General features: G+C 42.1%; 1 protein-coding gene across 1 annotated transcript; it reads right to left on the bottom strand.

Moving 5' to 3' along the window:
• Positions 1 to 12,110: 12,110 nt before the first annotated feature.
• LOC137375091 (EEF1A lysine methyltransferase 3-like) lies at positions 12,111 to 23,424 on the bottom strand. The gene is made up of 4 exons (XM_068041719.1): positions 23,272 to 23,424; positions 21,471 to 21,548; positions 16,064 to 16,175; positions 12,111 to 12,541 (listed from the first exon to the last, which is right to left on the bottom strand). Exons 1-4 carry the CDS (start codon positions 23,422 to 23,424, stop codon positions 12,111 to 12,113), a joined length of 774 nt encoding a protein of 257 aa, XP_067897820.1.
• Between the last annotated feature and the right edge of the window lie 496 nt (positions 23,425 to 23,920).

Raw genomic sequence — 23,920 nt, 5'->3', positions numbered from 1 at the left:
CCGTGTAAATGGAAATTTCCGCTGTAAATGTGCAGCATATTTTTCCTGTAATTTTAATACATCTGTGGAGTCATTGCACTCGGGGAGTCATGGGTACAGTGGCGCTAGGTTTTATTGTTACTGGACTGGTAATCCAGTGGCATAAGCTAATATAAAAGCAAAATACTGCGGATAAAGGAAGCCTGAAAAAACAGTAGATGATGGATATTGTCAGCAGGTCTGGTAACATTTGTGGGGAAAGAAACAGAGTTAACGTTTCAGGTCTGTGACCTTTCATCAGAACAGGTCTAAGCTAATAACCCAGCGAAAATGACTTCAACTCTCAATGTGATAGTTAGAGAATTCGAAATCAGTTTAAAATAAAAATCTTGAAATAGAAATCTACATAAAATAGACCCCGCTTTCCGAATGATATATATATATATATATATATAAAACAACGAGATCACTAAAGTCCTTTAGGGAAGGAAACATGCCGTGCTTATCAAGTCTGGCATATATGTGTCTCGAGTCCCACACCAACGTTGTTTTCTCTTAACTGCCCTCTGAAATGGCCGCACAAGCCATAAAATCCTATCACAATCTTCTGAAGAGCAGTAGCGATGAGTAACAAATGATATCTTTGTCAGTGACGCCTGTGTCCCGAGAATGGATTTTAAAAAGGGTACATTTCAACTGAAGCAGCTGCCGATGGAATTCAGTTCCAACTTTAAAATCAGAGCTTCAGTCCTTTTTTTTTATCTTTTTATGTTATGTCTTCCAGCACGGTTCCATCTGCACCTGCTATTAATAAGTTTACCAAGGTCGTTTTCATTACCAAAGCGGACGTAGGAATTCACGATGGAAAAGTTTGGCACATTAGTTTGACAGGAACATGACCACAAACTAATCTATGCGACAATATTAATTATAAAGAAGATACCATTTGGGAATGAATCGATCGAGAGCCATAATTCCTGGGTCGGATACTGTTTAATATAATTATGTCTGTGCTTCAGATCATATTCTCGTAAGGTTGGCGGATGGTAGAAGTCGCTGTGCTGGAAGGGTAGAGGTTTACTCCAACGGAACCTGGGGAACTGTATGTGGTGATTCCTGGGATTTAGCTGACGCCCATGTCGTCTGTAAACAGCTGAAGTGTGGACACGCTCTAAATGCAACCGTTTCCGGTTGGTTTGGCCCAGGATCGGGTTGGACAATATGAAATGTTCAGCGAATGATTCAGTTCTGTGAAAATGTCTGGAGGCCCGTGGAGTGAAAGCGATTGCATGCTAAAGAAGATGCTGGCGTTATCTGCTCAGGTGAGATGTACTTTCAATATGGGCACTTTTTGACTCCAAATAAAGGGCATTTTTTTAACAAACGTGGGGTCAGGGCAACTGATTTGTAGCCATGGTAAACATTGAAATTTATGGCCTTGTGCTGCACTTGACCAATAGCAAAACAGTTTGCGCTACTGACCCTGCATCACAATGTAAAATGCATCCGTAAGTGTCAGTCCAATATCTTCTAAATTACTTCCGCTGAAATAATTTGCTTTTTGCGGCTTCTGAGAAAAGCAGTCTGTTAAATGTAACGCTGTTATGTTTAAGCATGTGATATCTTCTTTATACATTTACAAACTTGTGTTACCGCTAAAACGAAGATTAAACTTCACACTTCCTTCTACAGAGCGCAAGGCTGCAGGATGGAGCGAGTAGCTGCCACGGCAGAGTTGAAGTTTTTTATAATAGAACCTGGGGCACTGTTTGCTCCGATTCCTTTGGCCTGGAGGATGCAGACGTGGTTTGTAAACAGCTCAGCTGCGGCTCAGCGTGATTTTTGGATTTTGATATCACATTTGGAGAGGGTTCTGGACAGATCTGGCTCGATGATGTGAACTGTCGATTGCACGATTCTCTCTTATGGCAATGTCCATCTTCACCATGGAGCTAACATAATTGCAACCACCAGGAGCACGTGGGAGTCATTTGTTCAGGTAAGAATTGCAAATGGAACCCGGGTCTTTTGGATAATTTCATTGAAGTAATGGATGCAAATTGTTTTACAGAAATAAATCCAATGAAGAGGCACGATAAGGCGGATACGCAGAAAAATAAAATGGGACCAGTTCCAGAAGGTTCTGGTAATTACATAATTGTATCCATAACCGATACGATTTTTTTTTTAGAGATACAGCACTGAAACAGGCCCTTCGGCCCACCGAGTCTGTGCCGACCAACAACCACCCATTTATACTAACCCTACACTACCCCCATATTTTCTATCACATCCCCACCAATCTCCTACCACCTACCTACACTAGGGGCAATTTATAATGGCCAATTTACCTATCAACTTGCAAGTCTTTTGGAGGTGGGAGGAAACCGGAGCACCCGGCGGAAACCCACGCAGACACAGGGAGAACTTGCAAACTCCGCACAAGCAGTACCCAGAATCGAACCCGGGTCGCTGGAGCTGTGAGGCTGCGGTGCTAACCACTGCGCCACTGTGCCACAATTTGCATTTGGGTATGTGTCCTGAAAATCATTTTTCTTTTATTTATTTAAGAGAGGACACGAACAGGTAAAATCAGGTAAAATCAAGGAAACCCCAAAGATGTGTTATCAGTACATTAAGAGCAAAAGGATAACTATGGAAATGGTAGGGCCTATCAGAGATGTACAAGGGAAGTTATGCGTGGATGCAGAAGATGTAGGCAGGGTTCTTAAAGAGTTTTTTTTGTCTGTTTTCACAAAGGAGAGGGATGATGCAGACATTGTAGTAAAAGAACAGGAGTGTGAAATATTAGATACGATAAGCATAATGAGAGAAGAAGTACTGGAGGGTCTACATCCTTGAAAGTGGATTAGTCACCAGGGCTGGACGGATTGCAGCCCAAGTTGTTAAAGGAAACCAGGGATGAATTAGTGGATGCTCTGAGGATCGTCTGCGAATCCTTACTAGATGCAGGTGAGTACCAGAGGATTGGAGGTCTGCAAAATTTGTACCATTGTTTAAAAAGGGTGCAAATGATAGGCCAAATAACTACAGGCTAGTTTGTCTGACCTTCTTGATAGGTAAATTATCAGAATCAGTTCTGAGAGATAGGATAAGCTACCACTTAGAAAGGCGCAGATTAATCAGAAATAATCAGCAAGGATTTGTTAAGGGAAAGTCGTGTCTTACGAACTTGATTGAATTTTTTGAGGAAGTAACAAGGAGTATTGACGAGGGTAGTGCAGTGGCTGTGATCTGCATGGATTTTATTAAGATTAAGTATTGATACTATAAAGGGTGAGAATGGGGAATTAATAGTAGATAATAAGGAGCAGGATGATGTAGGGGTAGAGATCAGGGAGAGGAATTGCGAATGGAATTGAACACTTTGCATTCACGAGCAAATATCCCCACTTTTGACCTAATGATGGTGGTAACGTCATTGATGAAGCAGCTGAAGATGGTTAAGCCTAGGACTCTGCCCTGCAGAACTCCTTCAGCAATATCCTGAAGCTGATGTGATTGCCCTCATACAATCACAACCAACTGCCCTTGTTCTAAATATGACTGCAGCCAGTGGAAACTTTTCAATAGCATCATTTAGACTTTTTGCTTAATATAGAGACACAATACTATGTCGATATTAGTGTTGAACACAATACCATGGCTCTTGTGTTGAGCATTTAGAAGGGGCACGGGCTGCATAGAAACTTGTCTCAGAGAGAACTCCTGCCATTGCACACCATATGCTGTAGCGGTGTTAGATCTGCACCCCAGAGAAAGGTCAGAACGTCTGTGTCATTGCTTCAGCACTCAGAAACAGAAACAAAACAATTCACCATTGCGTAGTGAGAGACACATTATTTATCCCACTTTGCACTTTCATATCAACTAAACCCATGATTAGTTTTCAAGGGCAATTATTCTAAAGTGTTTACTGCGATTTTAGTGGAATCAACTGTAAATAGGAACAAACGAACTCAAAGCAATTTGAATAAAGAACAATACAGCACAGGAACAGGCCATTCGGCCCTCCAAGCCTGCACCGATCTTGATGCCTGCCTAAACTAAAACCTTCTGCACTTCCGGGGACCGTATCCCTCTATTCCCATCCTATTCATGTATTTGTCAAGATGCTTCTTAAACATCGCTATCGTACCTGCTTCCACCACCTCCCCCAGCAACAAGTTCCAGGCACTCACCACCCACTGTGTAAAGAACTTGCCTCGCACATCCCCTCTAAACTTTGCCCCTCTCACCATAAACCTATGTTCCCAAGTAACTGATTCTTCCACCCTGGGAAAAAGCTTGTGTCGAGTGAGCAATAACTGAATGGATATGCAGAATGAGGAGATGGATTGAAAGTAAACCAATTCGTTGTTGGATAGATTCACAAACAAACTTTGTGAAAGTTGCAGACATTATTTTGGTGGCTACATTGACTACAGCCAGCTCAATACTCTTGTCCTTTTTTCAGATTCCTTTACTCCATTTGATGCTGAATTGGGAGGAGAATTTGACGATGTTCAATAAGTCGTGAGGCCTACCACCACTTGAGTTGCTCACCCAGCAGTTTGCTACAAACACTCTGATCACTTGTTAATCAAATTTTGAATTTGATTTGAGCCAGGCCCTGATATTGGAAATTCAAAGTAGAATCCAACATATTTAGTAATCATCACGAATGGGGAAGTTCCAGTGAGAAGTTCTGTGATATGAAACAGGACAGTAAATTGCTGTACAGAGAATGATAAATTAGAACTTTCTTTAGACTCAGTCACTGGTTCGAAATCTAAAGTGGGTTTAGTTTGTTTTCTTTGGGGGGGATATATATCCTGAACTTCATAATTTTTGCGTCCTGCTCATTTGCTTCTGGGGAATACAATTATAAAGGTCTGGAAGTTTTCTTATTCTAGGTTTTACATGTATGTGTTTCGAGGAATTGTGCCTGGCTTGGCTTGATTTTGTTGCTGGCCCTGAGATATTAGTTTTCATGACAGTGATGTTGCTGATGGTGTAACATCTACAGTGGAACCTGTCTGGTAGTGGCATAATAACTGCAGGCTACTGTGAAATAGATTGGCCAATGAACTGATGAATGAGGTGTGATTCTAGGTGCTGGGCAGATCATATCCATCTCTAGCTGTACACTATATAGGTCTCAATGTCATAGATATGCGAATCTTTAACTTGTTGGCTTGTTAGTCAGATACTAAACATGAACCCTGACTGTTAAGGGAAGAGTTCCACAAATTTGTTAAATATACAGTATAGGCAGTAACACTGAAGGATACACTTAAAAGACAGAACGTACACCAAACCATGTTAGCTTGATTAGAGAAATCAAACATGTTACAATTAGTTCAGCATCTTAGGCCTTTACGAAAGCAGATATTTAATTCATTCCACAAAATTTGGCATTATATAATAGCTAACCTACATATCAAAATAAGGAAAATTTAATTGACATATCCCTTGTGAATATTTTAACTTCCTTACTTAAAAACCTATTTTTCCATAGAGCTGTATACCCATTTTACTTGGTTCACTTCACTTTTTTTCCATATAATTGCAATTTTACCACATGAAACCTTTAATTTTACGTCTGTCTTTGTTTCTATATCATTTGTAACAATTAGAATGGATGATGCATGCTCAGATGTTTTCCTTTGCCGCTAATTGATTTCCCCACACCGTTATCAAATGATTAAATGGTAGTTTTTAATTCAACCTGTTACTATTTCATCCTAAAACTATTCATTGCTGCAGGATCAGGCTTAAATTGACTTAAAGCTGCCTGTTCAAAAGTCAACAGTTAACATCACTACAATATAAAAAATAATCTATAGTAGTATAACATTAGTAGACGTCAGGACAGTCGCATTAACCCTTTCCTTGTGAACAGGACAAACCTCTGGTCACACTGACAGCAAGAGCAACAATCAAAAAGCCCAATCCCACTTGTCACCATTGGATACTGCAGTGGTGACGGGACTCACACCCTTTAATAAATATTCCAGTTTTGTTTTGCTTTGATGCATATTCAAATCATTCTGTCACTGATGGATTAACTCACCAACTCTTTCCTGCACAGTCTATCTGAAATTAAGTTGTGCATGAATTGGAGCACCGCAGATCTCAATATCAGGAAAAATAAAGCTCCTGAGTGCTTCTGACTTCAACATCCTGTCTACCCTTACAGGGCAGAACCTAGTGATGCATAGTCATGGCTTAATCACAATGCTGAGTTGATTTCATCTGCAAACCTGGTCCATTTGGGCGGGTAATGATGTCTAGCCTAAATATATGAGCAGTTGGCTTCATTTAGCTAACTTGAAAGTGGTGTTTGTAGAGTTCTGTATATTACTTTCATGAAACTATAAACGGAAAGAAATGGAACCATATCACTGTGAAAATATATTCTCTTCATTTACACATTTGAAACAAACAAGTTTATTTATTATCAATTATGCCTCATCGCACCAGAGTGTTATGACACGACCGCTCAAGACAAAACCCCTCAATCAAAATATATGATTCTGATTATGGTGGGAGCAATGCACTGTCAATTCAGTCCCGTCACTCCATGGATCACATAACATATCACTTTAAACTTTCTAAATTAAAGAAAGCCACAGGCGAATTGAACAATCTATTAATCCCCGAATAAGGTGAACCAAACCAGGTATTTTTAGATATCAACAAATTAACTGTTTATTAGAAAAACTTAAAAAACTTAAACAGTAAAACAACATTTAAAAATATAAATAACCACAGAACCATAAAAGTAAAGTCCTTGCAGATTTACGCTCCTGACAAAGTGGAATCTTCCAATGTGGAACAGTCCAAGGCTGCTTGAAGTCCTCTGATTCAAAGTCCACTTGCAATCCTCCAGGGTTGAGGTAAGGAAATCCAATCCAACATCTGAAGCTTTAAACTCCTCTTCCTTCCAGTGATGACCACAGCAGATCAACAACTCACAACCACTTTCAAAGGCTTAATTTGGCTTAACTTTTAGAATTTTGAGTTGTAAAAATAACAGTTTAAATTCACTTCCTTCAGTTTAAATTGACAAAGATCTCTTTTCAATTCATGTTGGCGCAGCTGTGGCTGTTAGAACAGTCTGTCTCAACAAAAAGCCAGTTTACTAGTCAATCACAACATTGTATATCTTGGTCTCTGAATGGCTGTATCCGGGGCAACCAAGATGCACTTTCCTTGCTAACTTGAGGCTGGCTTCCTCTCCCTTTCTGTTTGGTTGTATCCAAGGCAAGCAAGATGCATCTTTTGAAGCTGGCAGTCTTAAAGCAGTACTGATCGTTTGCCGACATACAGCATATCTCCCGGAAAAAAAAAGCAACAGGATCATGACAAGAGGGATGAAGGAATAGAAAGATGTGCAGATAGGATCAGAAGAGGGGTGCGTGGAGGGTCGTGTAGAACATAACGTCAGCATGGACCAGTTGAGATAAATGACCTATATTTGATATGCAGACTTTACATAACTCTCTCGCTCTATATCTATGTATAGTAATTCCGCTGACAGCTTATTTATTGTGGATCCCAATGACACTTAGAAACTCACTCCCAAAAATAGTAAACATATGTTAACATGTAAATCCATGGTAATGTTCACAATGCACTAGAAGAAATTTGGGACTGCCCCAAACGGCAGTGGACTCCAGTTTCCCTCAGAGTGAAATGTGATCTACAACTGTTGACTGTGCGTTTCCCCGTTCTGTCATGTTTCTTTGTACCAGAAGTTACAGCTGGCCACGTGAAATTAGCTTTTTATCCCTTACGTTAAATTCCATGAACAGTGAGCGGGAAATTGGTGAACTAATTCAACTAAAATAATTACAAACCAGATTCAGTGATAGGACATATTGAGTGAGTAATTAGCAAAGCATATGGGATCTTTGGTTTCATAAATAGAGGTGTTGAGGGAAAAAGCAGGGAAGTTATGATGAACCTTTATAAAGCTCGGCTTAGGCAACAACCAGAGAATTACATCGAGTTCTGGTCACTACACTTTAGGAAGGATGAGTTCCAAGAGAATGGGTGTAGAGGAGATTGACCAGAATGGTTCCAGAAATTAGAGATTTTAAACTACAAGGTTAAGTTGGAGAGCTGGGATTGTTCTCCTTGAAGCAAAAGAGATTTGATAGAAGCGAACAAAATTATGACTGGTTTAGATATAGTAGACAAAGAAAAGTTGTTCCCATTATTTGGTGGTACAAGGACTAGGGGACACAGATTTAAGTTTTTGAGCAAGAAAGGCATGGCAATGTGAGGAAGAACTTTTTTTTTAATGCAGTGATTGGTAAAGTCCTGGAACTTCCTGCCGACAAGGGTTGTGGAAGGGGAGACAATAAACGATTTCAAAAAGGAAATTGGATGGACAATTGTGGGAAATAAACTTGCAGTGCTAAGGCGATAGAGCGGGGGCAATGGGAACTGACTGGATTGCTCAACAAAGAGGCAGCATGGACTGGATGGCAGAATGACCTCCTTCTGTGCCATTATGACTCTAACTGCATGACTTTGACTAACTAAACCAGCACTGTTCGATTGTAAGTATCGACTTGTAGGTGTCTGTTTAAATATTATTGTACTGTATACTTAATAATTCCGTGGTAACTGACATCCTGGCCGGCCTTCCATCCCACACCTTCCATAAACTTGAGCTTATCCAAAGCTTTAGTGCCCATATTCTGTAAGCCATCACCCTAGTTTCCACTGACCTACAAAGTGGCGAGCTCGCCACTGGTGTCAGACCCACCGGCCGTCCATGTCTCCGCTTTAAAGACGTCTGCAAATGCGACATGAAGTCCTGCGACATTGATCACAAGTCGTGGGAGTCAGTTGCCAGCGTTCGCCAGAGCTGGCGGGCAGCCATAAAGGCGGGGCTAAAGTGTGGCGAGTCAAAGAGACTTAGCAGTTGGCAGGAAAAAAGACAGAAGTGCAAGGGGAGAGCCAACTGTGTAACAGCCCCGACAAACACATTTTACTGCAGCACCTGTGGAAGAGCCTGTCACTCTAGAATTGGCCTTTATAGCCACTCCAGGCGCTGCTCCACACACCACTGACCACCTCCAGGCGCTTACCCATTGTCTCTCGAGATAAGGAGGCCAAAGAAGAACAAAGAACAAAGAACAGTACAGCACAGGAACAGGCCATTCGGCCCTCCAAGCCTACGTTACCTCTCAATCTATCTCTTAATTTTCAAATTCTCTTTTTTTTCCAAGCCATCTATGGCGTCGTCCCTTCCTAGCTCTGTATTCTCATTCAGCCCTACAGCCTTTCGAGATCACTACGCCTGCCGAATTCCAGCCTCTTGCTCATTCCCTATTGCTCAATCATCGGTGGCCATGCCTTCAACCGCCCAGGCCCAAAGCGCTCTAATATAAAGAAAAAAATGCAAGAAATAGTAGATCTGGCATCTTCTGTAGAGAGAGAAAAGAGTTAACCTTTCAGGTCGATGAGCTTTCATCAGAACTCCAAAGCTGTCTAATTTATTCCGTAAACCTCTCCGCCTCTTGACCTCACTCTTCTTGGTTAAGACAGTTCTTAAAGTCTACCTCTTTGAACAACTTTTTGGTCGTCTGTCCGAATACTTCCTCTGTGGCTCGGTGTCAAATATATAAAGCGCCTTGGGACTTTTTAATACATTAAAAAGGGGCTCCATAAATGATAGTTGTTGAAAACCTTATTGATTCGAAGAGTAAATTAGAAGTGAGAATCTCTTCGCTAACAGTAGCAAATGACAATAACGCGGAATCAGTACTCGGAGAATTTTCAAACGTGAAATAAAAATTGAGCAATATCCAGAATAGGAATTTAATTGATGAACAAAGCAGTTTTATATTAGACTGTGTGATATATTTTTCTCCAGCTGGATCCAGAGTTTTGAATTAAAAATATACAATTTGCAGTTGAAACACAAGCACGACCCAATATTAAAATCCATCGTATAGAAGCAGGAAGTCAGATGATCATACTTATATAGCGATCAATATTAATGTCGGATGTACTGATGATATCAGGATCACAGAGGAAATGTAACACTGGGGGAAAGATGAAACCTACGGGCCAGGAAAATGTTTTTTTCCACGACCTGTTCGCTAATCTCAAGAGAGACAGAAACTCTTGCATTTCGATAGCGCCTTTCACGACTTTAGGACAGCGCAAAGTGCCTCACAGCCAAAAATGCACATTTGAATTCTTGTCACTATTTTTCTGTCCGCGAAACGCGGAACCAATTTTTGCACACTCAACAATGTGGCAAATCACCAGATAATCTGTACCTCGTGGAGTTGGTTGATAGATAAATATCGGCCAGGACAATGGCCGAACCTCCAACAGTACCATATGGAAGCTTTGGCTCAAGTTAACCAGACACCACCTCTGTTTCACCCTTTATCCAACTGTTCTCTGCTAACTCAGCGCGCCCTGCGTATTTCATTGAAGTATAAGCCTAGTTTAGGTACCGGAATTCTAGCCTGGGGCTTCAACCGCGGACATTCTGACTCGGGAACCTAAATACTTCACCGGACTCAAGCTGGCTCTTACAATGGTGCTACAATTGACTTCAGTGCTCCAAGATAACCAATTAACGGCTGGAAAGGCCGTCCATCACCGTTGGACTATCGGTGGGGACGTTGCGATGGAAACAATGATGTTTAACGGAGATGACGATTTGCTGACTAGTCTAATTCTTATTTGCATTTAATACCCGGGGTTTGTAGTTAGTATAGGAAAACCGTCAAAGTAAATTTTAAAGAAAATCTAAGGCAGGATAAGTAGTTGGTCAATGAGACATGTTCAAGGCAATTGTCAGCGTGAGAACACATTATCCATTCCGTTGAACGAGGAACAACCTTCTCATTCTAAGACTACGGCTGATGAGAGAAGCAAGGAAGGGAAATTGCAAAGATTCGGGCCATCATTTTTCAATGGAGGATTGGAGTAGTACCGTTAACAAGGGAGAAAGGGATAGACCAAATAATTACAGACCAGCCAGTTTAACCCTGATGGTAGGCAAATTATTGAAAAAATATCCTGCAGGACAGTATTAACCGTCATTTAGAGGGCACGGATTAATCAAGGACAGTCAGCATGGATTTGTTAAGGGAAGGTTGTATCTGACTAAGTTAATTAAATTTTTTGAGGCTGCGAGGAGGATTGATGAAGGTAATGCATTTGATGTAGTCTACATGGATTTAAGCAATGCGTTTTGGCAAGGTCCCACGTGACAGTCTGGCCAAGGAAATAAAAACCTATAGAAACAAGGGAAAGTGGCAAGTTAGATCCAAACTTAGCTGAGGGCTGGAAGCAAAGGGTAATGGTAGAGGTTTTCAGTAGCGTTCTGCAGGGCTCAGTACTAGGTCCCTTGGTTTTCTGACATATGTTAGTAATTTAAACTCAAATGTAGGGGTCTGATTGAGAACTTTGCAGATGATACAAAAATTGCCCAAGTGGTTGATAGTGAGGAAGAAAGTTATAGACTGCAGGACGGTATCAATGGACTGCTCGGATAGACAGAAAATGGTAAATGGAATTGAATCGGGTGAAGTTTGAGGTAATGCATTCGGGGAGGGCAAACAAGGCAAGGGAATGTACAATATATTAGGATAATGGAGGTGTAAAGATCAGAGGAGCTTTGGAGTGGATGTTCATAGATCACAGAAGGTAACAGGATAGATAGACAAGATGGTTAAGTCGTATCTAGGATACTTTCCGTTATTAGCCAAGGCACAGAACATACAAGTAGGGTGGTTATGCTAGAGCTGTATAACTGAGGGGCCTAGATAGAGTGGATATGAACGACCTAGTTCCCTTAGCAGACAGGACAATGAGTAGGGGCTTAGTTTTAGAATAACTGGTAGAAGGATTAGATGACAGTTGAGGAAAATTTATTTTAATCTAGAAGGGGATGAGGTTCTGGAGCTCTCTGCCTGAAAGCTGGTAGGGGCAGGAAGTTTCAACGCATTTAAATATACTTAGATATGTACTTGAAGTACTGTAACTAAAGGGCTACAGGCCAATAGCTGGCAAGTGGGATTACGCTGGCTAGATTTTTGGCCAGGACATAAGTGATGGTCTAAATGGCCCCCTTCTGCGCCGTAAATTTATACGATTTTATGATTCCAAGACCCCAGATTAGTTTCAACATTGGGCGCTTTTTTTCGCATCCTGTACAGGTTAACATCTTTGTTTTCATATCTGTAAACAAGATCAGAGTCAAAATATTGAGACAGGGTCTCGTATCCAGAACTGACCAATCCACAACCGATCGACATTTTGGAGGCGAAATAAATGACCGTTTTTTCGTTACTGAGGTGTTGAAGAGTCTTTAGAATTAAAGGAACACTTGCACGAGTATACATGATATCCGTACCCAGGATGTAGTCATACTCTGAAGGAAACAGAGTGTGGTCATAACCCCAGGAGAGGGCATGTATTTTCACGCGAGGTCTGAAGGAAGAAGGGATATTGATGGAGACGTTCTGTTCGATTTGCTTCAGAAGCTGCGGTTTGTCTGTTATGGTGACGTCTCCACCTGAAATAATAAAAAAAACACCCGGCTCTGTTAATTGGAAACTCAGGAATGCGGCCACATGCAAAGCGGTGGTACAAGGGAGCACCGAAAAGCGCATTCTTTGGAGGAGACGGAAAATGTACAAGCCTGTAATATGGCTGGTAGAAAATGTCCCATGAGAGGAGATTCCTGAATCCGGCCATTCACTGTGTTAATAGGGAGCAGCGGGCTAGAAATCTGGGTGTTAAATATCTGAATAAGTAAATGGTTCATCAGATGATCTGAAGCGTTAACTTTGTTTTTCTCTCCACATAAGCTGCCTGACCTACTGAGCATTTCCAGCGTTTGCTGTTTTTGTTTCAGATTTTCAACATCCGCAGTACTTTGCTTTTGTCCATCATTTAATTGGATCATGGTTGATCTGTTCCACAACTCCATTTACCCACCTTTGTTCCATGTCTCTTGATACCCTTACTTAAAAGGTAGTTGGCCGTCCTGGTTTTGAAAATGTTAATTGATGCCCAGCAACCAGTCTTTTGTGAAATAAAAACAAGAAATGCTGGAACCACTCAGCAGGTCTGGCAGCATCTGTGGAAAGAGAAGCAGAGTTAACGTTTCGGGTCAGTGACCCTTCTTCGGAACTGACAAATATCAAAAATGTCACAGGTTATAAGCAAGTGAAGTGGGGGTGGGGCAAGAGATAACAAAGGAGAAGGTGCAGATTGGACAAGGCCACATAGCTGACCAAAAGATCATGGAGCAAAGGCAAACATCTTAATGGCGTGTTGAAAGACAAAGCATTAGTACAGAATAGGTGTTAACGGACTGAATATTGAACAGCAGCAAGTGCAAACATGAAAAAAAACAGTGGGTAAGCAAACTGAACAAACTAAAATGAAATGAAATAAATGCAAAAAAAGGTTGTAAAAAATTAAAAAAGAAAAAAAGAAGAAAAAAGAAAACAACTAAAAATGAAAGTAAAATGGGGGGCTGTCATGCTCTGAAATGATTGAACTCAATGTTCAGTCCGGCAGGCTATAACGTGCCTAATCGGTAAATGAGATGCTGTTCCTCGAGCTTGCATTGATGTTCACTAGAACACTGCAGCAATACCAGGACAGAGATGTGAGCATGAGAGCAGGGGGGAGTGTTGAAATGGCAAACAACCGGAAGCTCAGGGTCCTGCTTGCGGACCGAGTGGAGATGCTCTGCAAAACGGTCACCCAGTCTGCGCTTGGTCTCCCCAATGTAGAGGAGACCACACTGTGAGCAGCGAATACAGTATACTACATTGAAAGAAGTACAAGTAAATCGCTGCTTCACCTGAAAGGAGTGTTTGGGGCCTGGGATAGTGAGGAGAGAGGAGGTAAATGGGCAGGTATTACACCTCCTGCGATTGCAGGGGAAGGTGCCATGGGACAGGGACGAGGTGGTGGGAGTAATGGAGGAGGGAACCAGGGTGTCGCAGAGGGAACGATCGCTTCGGAATGCTGACATGGGAAGGGAGGGGAAGATGCGTTTGGTACTGGCATCACGCTGGAGGTGGCGGAAATGGCGGAGGATGATCCTTTCGATATGGAGGCTGATGGGGTGGAAAGTGAGGACAAGGGGAACCCTGTCACGGTTCTGGGAGGGAGGGGAAGGGTTGAGGGCAGAGGTACGGAAAATGGGCGGGACACGGTTGAGGGCCCTGTCAACCACAGTGGGGGGGAATCCTCAGTTGAGGAAAAAGGAGGTCATACCAGAAGGTAGCATCATCAGAGCATATGTGTCGAAGACAGAGAAACTGGGAGAATGGAATGGAGTCCTTACAAGAGGTAGGGTGTGAGGAAGTGTAGTTGAGGTAGCTGTGGGAGTTGGTGGGCTTATATTGGATATTAGTAGACAACCTATCCCCAGAGATGGAGACAGAGAAGTCGAGGAAGGGAAGGGAAGTGTCAGAGATGGACCATGTAAAGGTGAGAGAAGGGTGGAAATTGGAAGCAAAGTTGATAAAGTTTTCCAGTTCGGGGGCGGCAGCAGGAAACGACATCGATACAGTCATCAATGTACCCGAAAAAGAGTTGGGGGAGGGGGTCTGAGTAGGACTGTAACAAAGAATTCTCGACATATCCCACAAAATGACAGGCATAACTAGGACCCATGCGGGTACCCATAGCGACACCTTTTACTTGAAGGAAGTGCGTGGAGTTGAAGGAGAAGTTGTTCAATGTGAGAACAAGTTCAGCCAGGAGGAGGGTGGTGGTGGATGGGGACTGGTTGGGCCTCTGTTCCAGGAAGAAGCGGAGAGCCCTCAAACCATCCTGGTGGGGGATGGAGGTGTAGAGAGATTGGACGTCCATAGTGAAGAGGAGGCGGTTGGGACCAGGAAACTGGAAATTGTCAAAATGACGTAGGGCGTCAGAAGAGTCACGGATGTAGGTGGGAAGAGACTGGACCAGCGGAGAAAAGATAGTCAAGATAGGAAGAAATAAGTTCAGTCTTTTGTGATATCAGATTCCAAGTTTCCACTACTATGCGTTTTGAACAAATGTTTCGTGATTTCAGCCTTAAATGGCGAACTCTAGATGCAAAATTATGCTCCCACTTGAGTTCCATTAGCGGCTGTGCCTTTCAGTAGCAAAGCCTTAAGCCTTGGAAGTCTGCCTAAACATCTCTGCCTCTCTATCTCTTTCCTCCGTTAACATGCTCGTGAAAACCTACCTCGTCATCTAACCTAATATCTCCATATGTTGCGGTCCTTTGAAGCGTCTTAGATTGTTATATTGTTAAAGGCGCTATATAAATGCAAATTCTTTTTTTCCTTTCCCCCACAAAGAAAATAGCGTTTCCTTACCTACCCAAACAAATCATTTTGGATTTTAAACAGCACGATTCGATCACACCGCAACCGTTTAAACTGAAGGGAAAACAAACCATTTTATGCATCCCAAATATTTAATTATGGCTTAAAATCTCCCCCATGATGTTTTATCCGAATTAGGACCTTCAGACGGTCAAAAGATGATTGGCCCAAACATGCAGCTGGCTACTGTGCTGTTTTTTCAGGCTCAAGTGACAAGACGCCCTATTCAGGATAAGACTACCTCGGGGTTCCCCGGACCATGTAAATATCCGCCGACAGGAACTCCCGGTGATCCTGCGGCTGGACAGGAGCAGTGCCCTAATCGAGGTAGTACTCTTGTATAATCGGACAAAATCCACATGGTAAGATTGATTACACAACAGGGATAATTTTGACTGCATGCTTTGGTGTGATATGGCGGTGTTGGATCAGTTGCCCACTATAAACCTCTCCAAGTGACTTTAATAGACATTAAAATCAGGGGAGATGTGCAACGGGAGGTTTGATTCAATATTGTCCATTTTACCACAGCGTCCAAAATCAACACTACCCCAATTCGTTGTTCAGTTTAGTAGCTAGTTGTTTAGCAGCCAGCAAATCTACAACCCGTGAACGAATTTTTAAAAACTCCAAATATTTTTGCTGTATCAAAGTTATGTCCTACTGCCCCATGAATACACGGAGTCCATTTTACTTACCTAGAAGGACTGTTAAAATGCTTAAAATTCCAGTGCCTGCTCCCAGTTCAATGACTTTCTTCTGCGAGAAACTCATCTTCTGTTCCTCAAAATACTGACACAAACCAAGAGCCTAAAAAACACAACAATGTTACAACTCCTACAAAGATGATCCTGCCAAAAATTTGGGCGGCACAGTGGCGCAGTGGTTAGCACCGCAGCCTCACAGCGCCAGGGCTCTGGGTTCAATTCGGTGCGGAGTTTGCAAGTTCTCCGTGTGACCGCGTGGGCTTTTGTCGGGTGCTCCGGTTTCCTCCCACAGCCAAAGACTTGCAGGTTGATAGGTAAATTGGCCATTGTAAATTGCCCCTAGTGTAGGTAGGTGGTAGGGAATATGGGATTACTGTAGAGTTCGTATAAATGGGTGGTTGTTGGTCGGCACAGACTCGGTGGGCTGAAGTGCCTGTTTCAGTGCAGTATCTCTAAATAAATAAATGAGAGGGCGGGGTGGGTGAAGCAATATCAATCCTCATCTGCACCATTGCTGAAAGGAGAATTTCCCGTGGGTCTGCTCCTGGCCCAGGGTTAAAGTTGCTATCTGTAATAGCTGCTGTAAACCATGTAATAATTCTTTGAAGACAGTCCATTGTTTATGCAGTGTCATATATTTTAATGCATTTTCCCAATCAACCTCAGACAATTTGCCCCTCATACCTTCATAATTTCCTTTGTCCAAATTTAACACCCTGGCTTCAGATTGAACTACTTTACTTTCAAACATAATGTAAAATTCTATCACATGATGGTCACTCATCCTTAAAGGTTCTTTTACAACAATATTAATTCGCCCTCTTTCATTACATAATACCAGATCTAAAATAGCCTGTTCTCTAGTCGGTTCCTCAAAATACTGCTCGAGAAAACCATCCCGAACACACTACAGAAACTCATCCTCCACATCATTAGTGCCCATTAGGTTTATCCAGTCTATATGCAGATTGAAATCAGCCATGTATTAGTTAAGCTTTGCTGTAATGCTTCCAATGCGAGTATATCTTTTAAGTGTGGAGACAAAAACTGCACACAGCACTCCAGATGTGATTTCACCAAAATCCTGTACAAAATCCTGTATTACCCATGCCACATGCTTCTCTAATCTCCTGATTAATACCATGCCTCACACTACCACTACTGTTTTGTGGCCAATAAACACCTCCTACCAATGTTTGCTGCCCCTTCCTGAATGGATGAATTCAAATGGCATGAATTGCCTTTCTGATCTGCAATATTTTGTTTACACTCATTTATCCAATCCTGCTTTGGAGGGTGAGAATTTTAAAATCGAGGTACTGCTTAACCAGAAGCTAGAGTAGGTCCACCAGCACAGAGGTGATGGGTGAATGGGATTTGATGCATGTTAAGACATGAGAAAGAGTTTTAGATGACCTCAAGTTTATGGAGAGTAGAATATGGGAAGCTGAAAGGATGGTGTTAGAATATTCAAGCCTGGAGGTAACAGAGGCATGAATGAGGGTTTCAGCAGCTGAAGTGCTGAGGCAGGGCAGAGTTTGGCAATGTTACTGAGGTGGAATTAAGTGGTCTTAGTTGTGGTGCAAATGTGTTCAGAGGATCATCTCGGGGTCAAATACGACACCTAGGTTGTGAACACATGAACACAAGAACTAGGAGGAGTAGATCATATGGCCCATCGAGCCTGCTCTGCAATTCAGTATCATCTTGGTTGATCTTAGGCTGTAACTCCACTTTCCTGCCTGCTCATATTGCCCTGAGACCAAAATTCTGTCTGTCCCAGCTTTAAATGTATTCAACGATGCAGCATCCACAACCCTCTGCAATAGAGGATTCGAAAGATTCGTAACCCTTTAAGTGAAGTAATTTCTCATCATCTCAGCCCTTATCCTGAGACTGTTCCCCGACCAGCAGAAACAATCTGAGTCTACCTATCCAGCCCCTTCAGAATCTTGTATGCTTCAATTAAATTGCCTCTCATTCTTCTAAACTCCAGAGAATATAGGCCCAATTTACTCAACCTCTCATCAGAGGACAACCCTATCATCCCAGGAACCAATTTGGTTAAGCTTTGCTGTATTGCCTCCAGTGCGAGTATATCTATTAAGTGTGGCGACCAAAACTGCACACAGTACTCCAGATGTGATTTCACCAAAATCCTGTACAATTGTCATAAAACTTCTTTATTCCTGTGCTCCAATCCCCTTACAGTAAAGGTCATGTCATTTGCCTTTCTAATTGATTTCTGTACCTGCAGGCTAACTTGCTGCATTCCTTGTACAAGCACGCCCAACTCTCTGAACATATACAAGTTACCTTTTAAAAATATTTTGCTTTACTATTCTCACGACAAAGGTGCATAACTTCACACTTCCCTACATTAGACTCCATCTGCCATCTTGTTGCCCACTCACTTAACCTGTCTATATCTCTTTGCAGCCTATGTCATCCCCACAGCATACCTTTCCACCTACCTTTGCATCATCAGCAAACTTAGATACATTACTCTGTCTCTTTATCCAAGTCTTTAATATAGATTGTAAATAGCTGAAGCCCCAGCACTGAACCTTGTGGAACTCCACTATTCACTGCCTGCCAACTTAAAAATGCCCCATTTATGCCCACTCTTTGGTTAATGGACAGGAGGCAAGCATACATCCATGCTCATATATTACCCCCAACTCCATGAGCTCTTATCTTGCCTATTAAGCTTTTGTATGGCACCTTATCCAATTCCTTTTGGAAATTCAGGTGTACTACATCTACTGATTCCCCTTTATCTACCCTACTAGTTATATCCTCAAAAAACTCGTAAATTTAACAGGATTTCCTTTTAATAGAACCATATTGACTTGTGTCAATGATACTGTGCTTTTCTAAGTGTATTAAGACGTTCTTAATAATAGATACTAGCGTTTTCCCAACAACTGATGTTAGGCTAACTTGCCTGAAGTTCACTGTTTTCTCTTCCTCCTTTCTTGAAAAGCAGCTTAATATTTGCCAACTTCCGATATGATGGGACCATTCCTGAACCTAAGAATTTTTGGAAAATTATAACTAGCATATCTACTATCTCTGCAGCTAACTCTTTTAGAATCCTGTGGTGTAAGCCATCAGGTCCCAGGGATTTGTCGGATTTAATCCCTACATTTCTCTAAGAATTTTTCTCTGCTTATATTTCCTTAATTTTCTCACTCTTTTTAGGTCCTAGGCTATCATTTATTTCTGGTAAGAAACTTGTGTCTTCTACTGTGAAGACACACAAAATATTTCAAAGTGCCTGCCATTTCCTCATTCCCCATGATAATTTCTCCTGTCTCTGCTCCTAAGTGGCCAACGTCTACTTTAGCTATTCTCTTTTTATATATCTATTGAAGCTCTTAATCTGTTTTCTATTGCTGGCTCGTTTACTCTTATTCTAGGTTTTTCCTTTATCAAATTTTTGGTGACCCTTTTCTGGTTTCTAAAACACTCCCAATCCTCAGATTTGCTACTCTTTTTTGCAACATTGCAAGCCTCTTCTCTTAATCTAACACTATCCTTAATTTTCTGAGTGAGCCACGGATGGATCTTTCTTGCTGAGTTTGTTTTTCAATGGAATGTGTTTTTTGTTGAAAATTTGGAATTGCTTCCTTACAGGTTTCCCACTCTTCATTTACCACCATACCTTTGTCTCCTTACCCAATTTACCTTAGCCAGTTTCCTCCTCATACCAAAATAATTAGTTTTGCTTAATTTTTTATTTTATTTAGAGATACAGCACTGAAACAGGCCCTTCGAATCTGTGCGGACTGACAACCACCCATTTATACCAACCCTACAGTAATCCCATATTCCCTACCACCTACCTACACTAGGGGCAATTTACAATGGCCAATTTACCTATCGCCTACAAGTCTTTGGCTGTGGGAGGAAACCAGAGCACCCGGCGAAAAACCATACAGTCACAGAGAAAACTTGCAAACTCCGCATAGGCAGTACCCAGAATTGAACCCAGGTCCCTGGAGCTGTGAGTCTGTGGCGCTAACCACTGTGCCACCCTCAGTTTACAATTCTTGCTTGTGACTGGCGTATGTCACTTTCAAACTTAACATGGAATTCAATGGTGTTATCATCTCTATTTCTGCCCCAGATACACAGGCTGCAACGACACAAAGGTTGGCGGATTTGCGGATAGTGATGAAGATTGTCAGAGGATACAGCAGCATATAGATCGGTTGGAGACTTGGACGGAGAAATGGCAGATGGAGTTTAATCCGGACAAATGTGAGGTAATGCATTTTAGAAGATCTAATGCAGGTGGGAAGTATACAGTAAATGGCAGAACCCTTGGGAGCATTGATAGGCAGAGAGATCTGGGCGTACAGGTCCACAGGTCACTGAAAGTGGGAACGCAGGTGGATAAGGTAGTCAAGAAGGCATACGGCATGCTTGCCTTCATTGGTCGGGGCATAGCGTATAAAAATTGGCAAGTCATGCTGCAGCTGTACAGAACATTAGTTAGGCCACGTTTAGAATATTGCGTGCAATTCTGGTCGCCACACTACCAGAAGAATGTGGAGGCTTTGGAGAGGGTACAGAAGATGTTTACCAGGATGTTGCATGATCTGGAGGGCATTAGCTATGAGGAGAGGTTGGATAAACTCGGATTGTTTTCACTGGAACGACGGAGGTGGAGGGGTGACATGATAGATATTTACAAAGTTATGAGCAGCATGGACAGAGTGGATAGTCAGAAGCTTTTTCCCAGGGTGGAAGAGTCAGTTACTAGGGGACTTAGGTTTAAGGTGAGAAGGGCAAAGTTTAGAGGGGATGTGTGAGGCAAATTCTTTACACAGAGGGTGGTGAGTGCCTGGAACTTGCTGCCAGGGGAGGTGGTGTAAGCAGGTATGATAATGACGTTTAAGAGGCATCTTGACAAATACATGAATAGGATGGGAATAGAGGGATATGGTCCCCGGAAATGCAGAAGGTTTTAGTTTAGGCAGGCATCAAGATCAGCGCAGGCTTGGAGGGCCGAATGGCCTGTTCCTGTGCTGTACTGTTCTTTGCTCTTTGTTCCCAGTGAATCCTTTTACTACGACATTACTAGTTACCCCTGCTTCATTACACAATACTAGATCTAAGATGGCTTTATCCCGAGTCAATTCCACAAAATATTGCTCCAAGAAACTGTCCTCGAAACATTCTATGAACTCATTTTCTAAACCACTCTTGCCAATTTCATTGTCCCAGTCTATAAGATTAAAGGCCCCCACAATTATTCCATTGCCTTTGTTACAAGCGCCAATAATTTCTTGTTTAATGATCTGTCTAATGCAATAACTATTGTTATGGGGCCTATAAACTACTTTATCAATGTTTTCTAATTCTGGTCATTCCTAATGTCCAATCATACCGATCCTACTTCATGCTTTTCTGAGGCCTGATACTTTCTCACTAATGTCCTTATGTCATCCTTTATTATCAAGGATACCTAATGAAGCAGGGTTAATTCGTAATGTCATAGTAAAAAGATCCAGTGGGAAATAGAGATGATACAGAAAGGACATAATTGCTCTGGAGAGGGTACAGAGGAGATTTACAAGAATGCTGCCAGGTCTTGAAAGTTGCAGCTTTGAGGAAAGAGTGGAGAGGCTAGGGTTGTTTTCCTTAGAACAGATCAGGCTAAGGGGTGACTTAACTGAGGTGTACAAAATTATGAGGGGCCTAGATAGAGTAGACAGGAAGGATTGGTTTCCCCTAGCTGAGAGGTCAATTACCAGGGGGCACAGATTTAAGGTAGAAGGATTAGAGGGGACATGAGGAAAAACCTTTTCACCCAGAGGGTGGTGGGTGTCTGGAATTCACTGCCAGGAATGGTGGTGGAGGCCGAAATTCTCAATTCTTTTTAAAAAGGTACTTGGACATGCACCTGAAGTGCTGTAACCGGCAAGGCTACAGACCAGGTGCTGGAAAGTGGGATTAGATTAGGCAGCTATTTTTTTCAGGCTGAATGGTCTCCTTCTGTGCCGTAATTTTTCTATACTTCTATGGTTCTACCCTCTTCCCCTCCCCCCCCCCCTCCCCTCCCCTCCCCTTGCCATTCTGTCTGTCTTTCAGAAGAGTTCAGCCATGGTTGCCAAGGAGAGGGATGGAATCAGTGGCTAGGGAACAGAGTTTGTGGCATTGACCAAAGACAATGGTTTCAGTCTTCCCAACAGAAAATCTTTGCCCATATAATACTGGATGTTGGACAGTCTGCCCATTTACAGATAGTGGAAGGTCGAGAGATATGGCAGGGAGGTAAAGCTGGATGTCATCCGCATTCATGTGGAAACTGACGTTTTGTTTTTGGATGATAACACCAAAGGACAACATGCATGAGAAATAGAATGGGCCCAAGGATAGATTCTTGGGGACACCAGAGATAACTGTACAGGAATGGGAAGAGAAGAATTTATGGCAATTCTTTGGCTATGATTAGATAGATAAGAATGGAACCAGGCAAGTGCAGTCCCACGCAACTGAGGGGCTTTGGAGGAGTGTTCTAGAATAATGATGTGATAAACATTATCAAATGCTGCAGACAAGACGAAATTGACGTGGAGTGAGTGACCTTTGTCATTCACACAAGATGTCATTTGTGACTCTAATAAGAGCTGTTCAGCACTGTGGCAGGGCCGGAAACCTGATTGGAGGGATTCAAACGTGAGGTTTCCCGTAAGGGCACGGATTCAGGAGGCAACAATATGTTCATGGACCTTGGAGAGAAAAACGGAGGTTGGAGATGGGACTGTAGTTTGCAAGGGAAGGGGGTGAGGGGGGGGGGGTCAAGGATTGTTTTTGAGGAGGTGGTGATGATTGTGGATGTAATGCAACGATGTACTAGGAACGTTACACCGTTACTATGTGGATGATTGTCCATACGTTGGTAACTAACATACATTAAATGCTTACATCAGCGTCCATTTTCTGTCATTATCTCCATTATGACTTCCTTATAATGAAAACATTTATAATGAAATCTGGCAATGCAAACTTGTCACGCTGTAATTGTATCGATGCTCACTTTATACCACCTCTCCTCTTAGAACTGTTGGCGATATATTAATTTTGACAGTGTAAATTTGCCAGAACAAGAAGGAACATTATCTATGCATGCGGTTGACTCTGGTTGAGCTTCCACATCTGACAAGAGCAAACTAATGTGAACTTACAGCATCCCAGACCACAGTTCCAAACTCTTGGTTAGATACCGACTTCACACCAATTTCTAAAATGAAACCACAAAATGAGTAGGAAAGTTTGTAAGTGAAACCATGAGTCCCTGAGGAAATATGAGTAATAGGCTTTCTCAGCAGGGACGCCATCTTCCTTTCTGAAATTCAGTTGGATTTCCCTTGATCTCCGGTAACTCAGAAAGATTCTGGGCAATCTCTGGTAGGCGCACTTGTTTCTTCACTTGTACACTATATAAAAATACATTTTTAAAATTGTGATTGGGAACAGCTGGAAATTTCATTTCAATATTTTCGAACATAATGCACACAACTTGTCAGAGTTTAGACACATTGGGATAATCATGCTGAGCATTAAGCCAAAATGGGCGGTAACGCACGGGAGTCCTTTTATACACCCGCAACGATATTCAATGACTACCTTAACTTGGAAACATTTATATTTTAAACTTAAAATCTCAGAGCATGAAGATGTAGAATTTAAACTCAATCTCAATAGAACACCCAGCTAGACTTCTACTTCCACCCCAAGAGTTACTCCATACTTACAGGATCTTAGAAGTTTGTTCAGTTCCCCTGGGCCCAATCTAAAATGTACCACAGCTCTTAGGAATTCACTTCGGCTTTC

The sequence above is a fragment of the Heterodontus francisci genome, chromosome 11, assembly GCF_036365525.1.
Source record: "Heterodontus francisci isolate sHetFra1 chromosome 11, sHetFra1.hap1, whole genome shotgun sequence".
Lineage (NCBI taxonomy): Eukaryota > Metazoa > Chordata > Chondrichthyes > Heterodontiformes > Heterodontidae > Heterodontus > Heterodontus francisci.
Note: the sequence above shows the minus strand (reverse complement) of the source record. Positions and strands in the feature narration are given on the sequence as shown.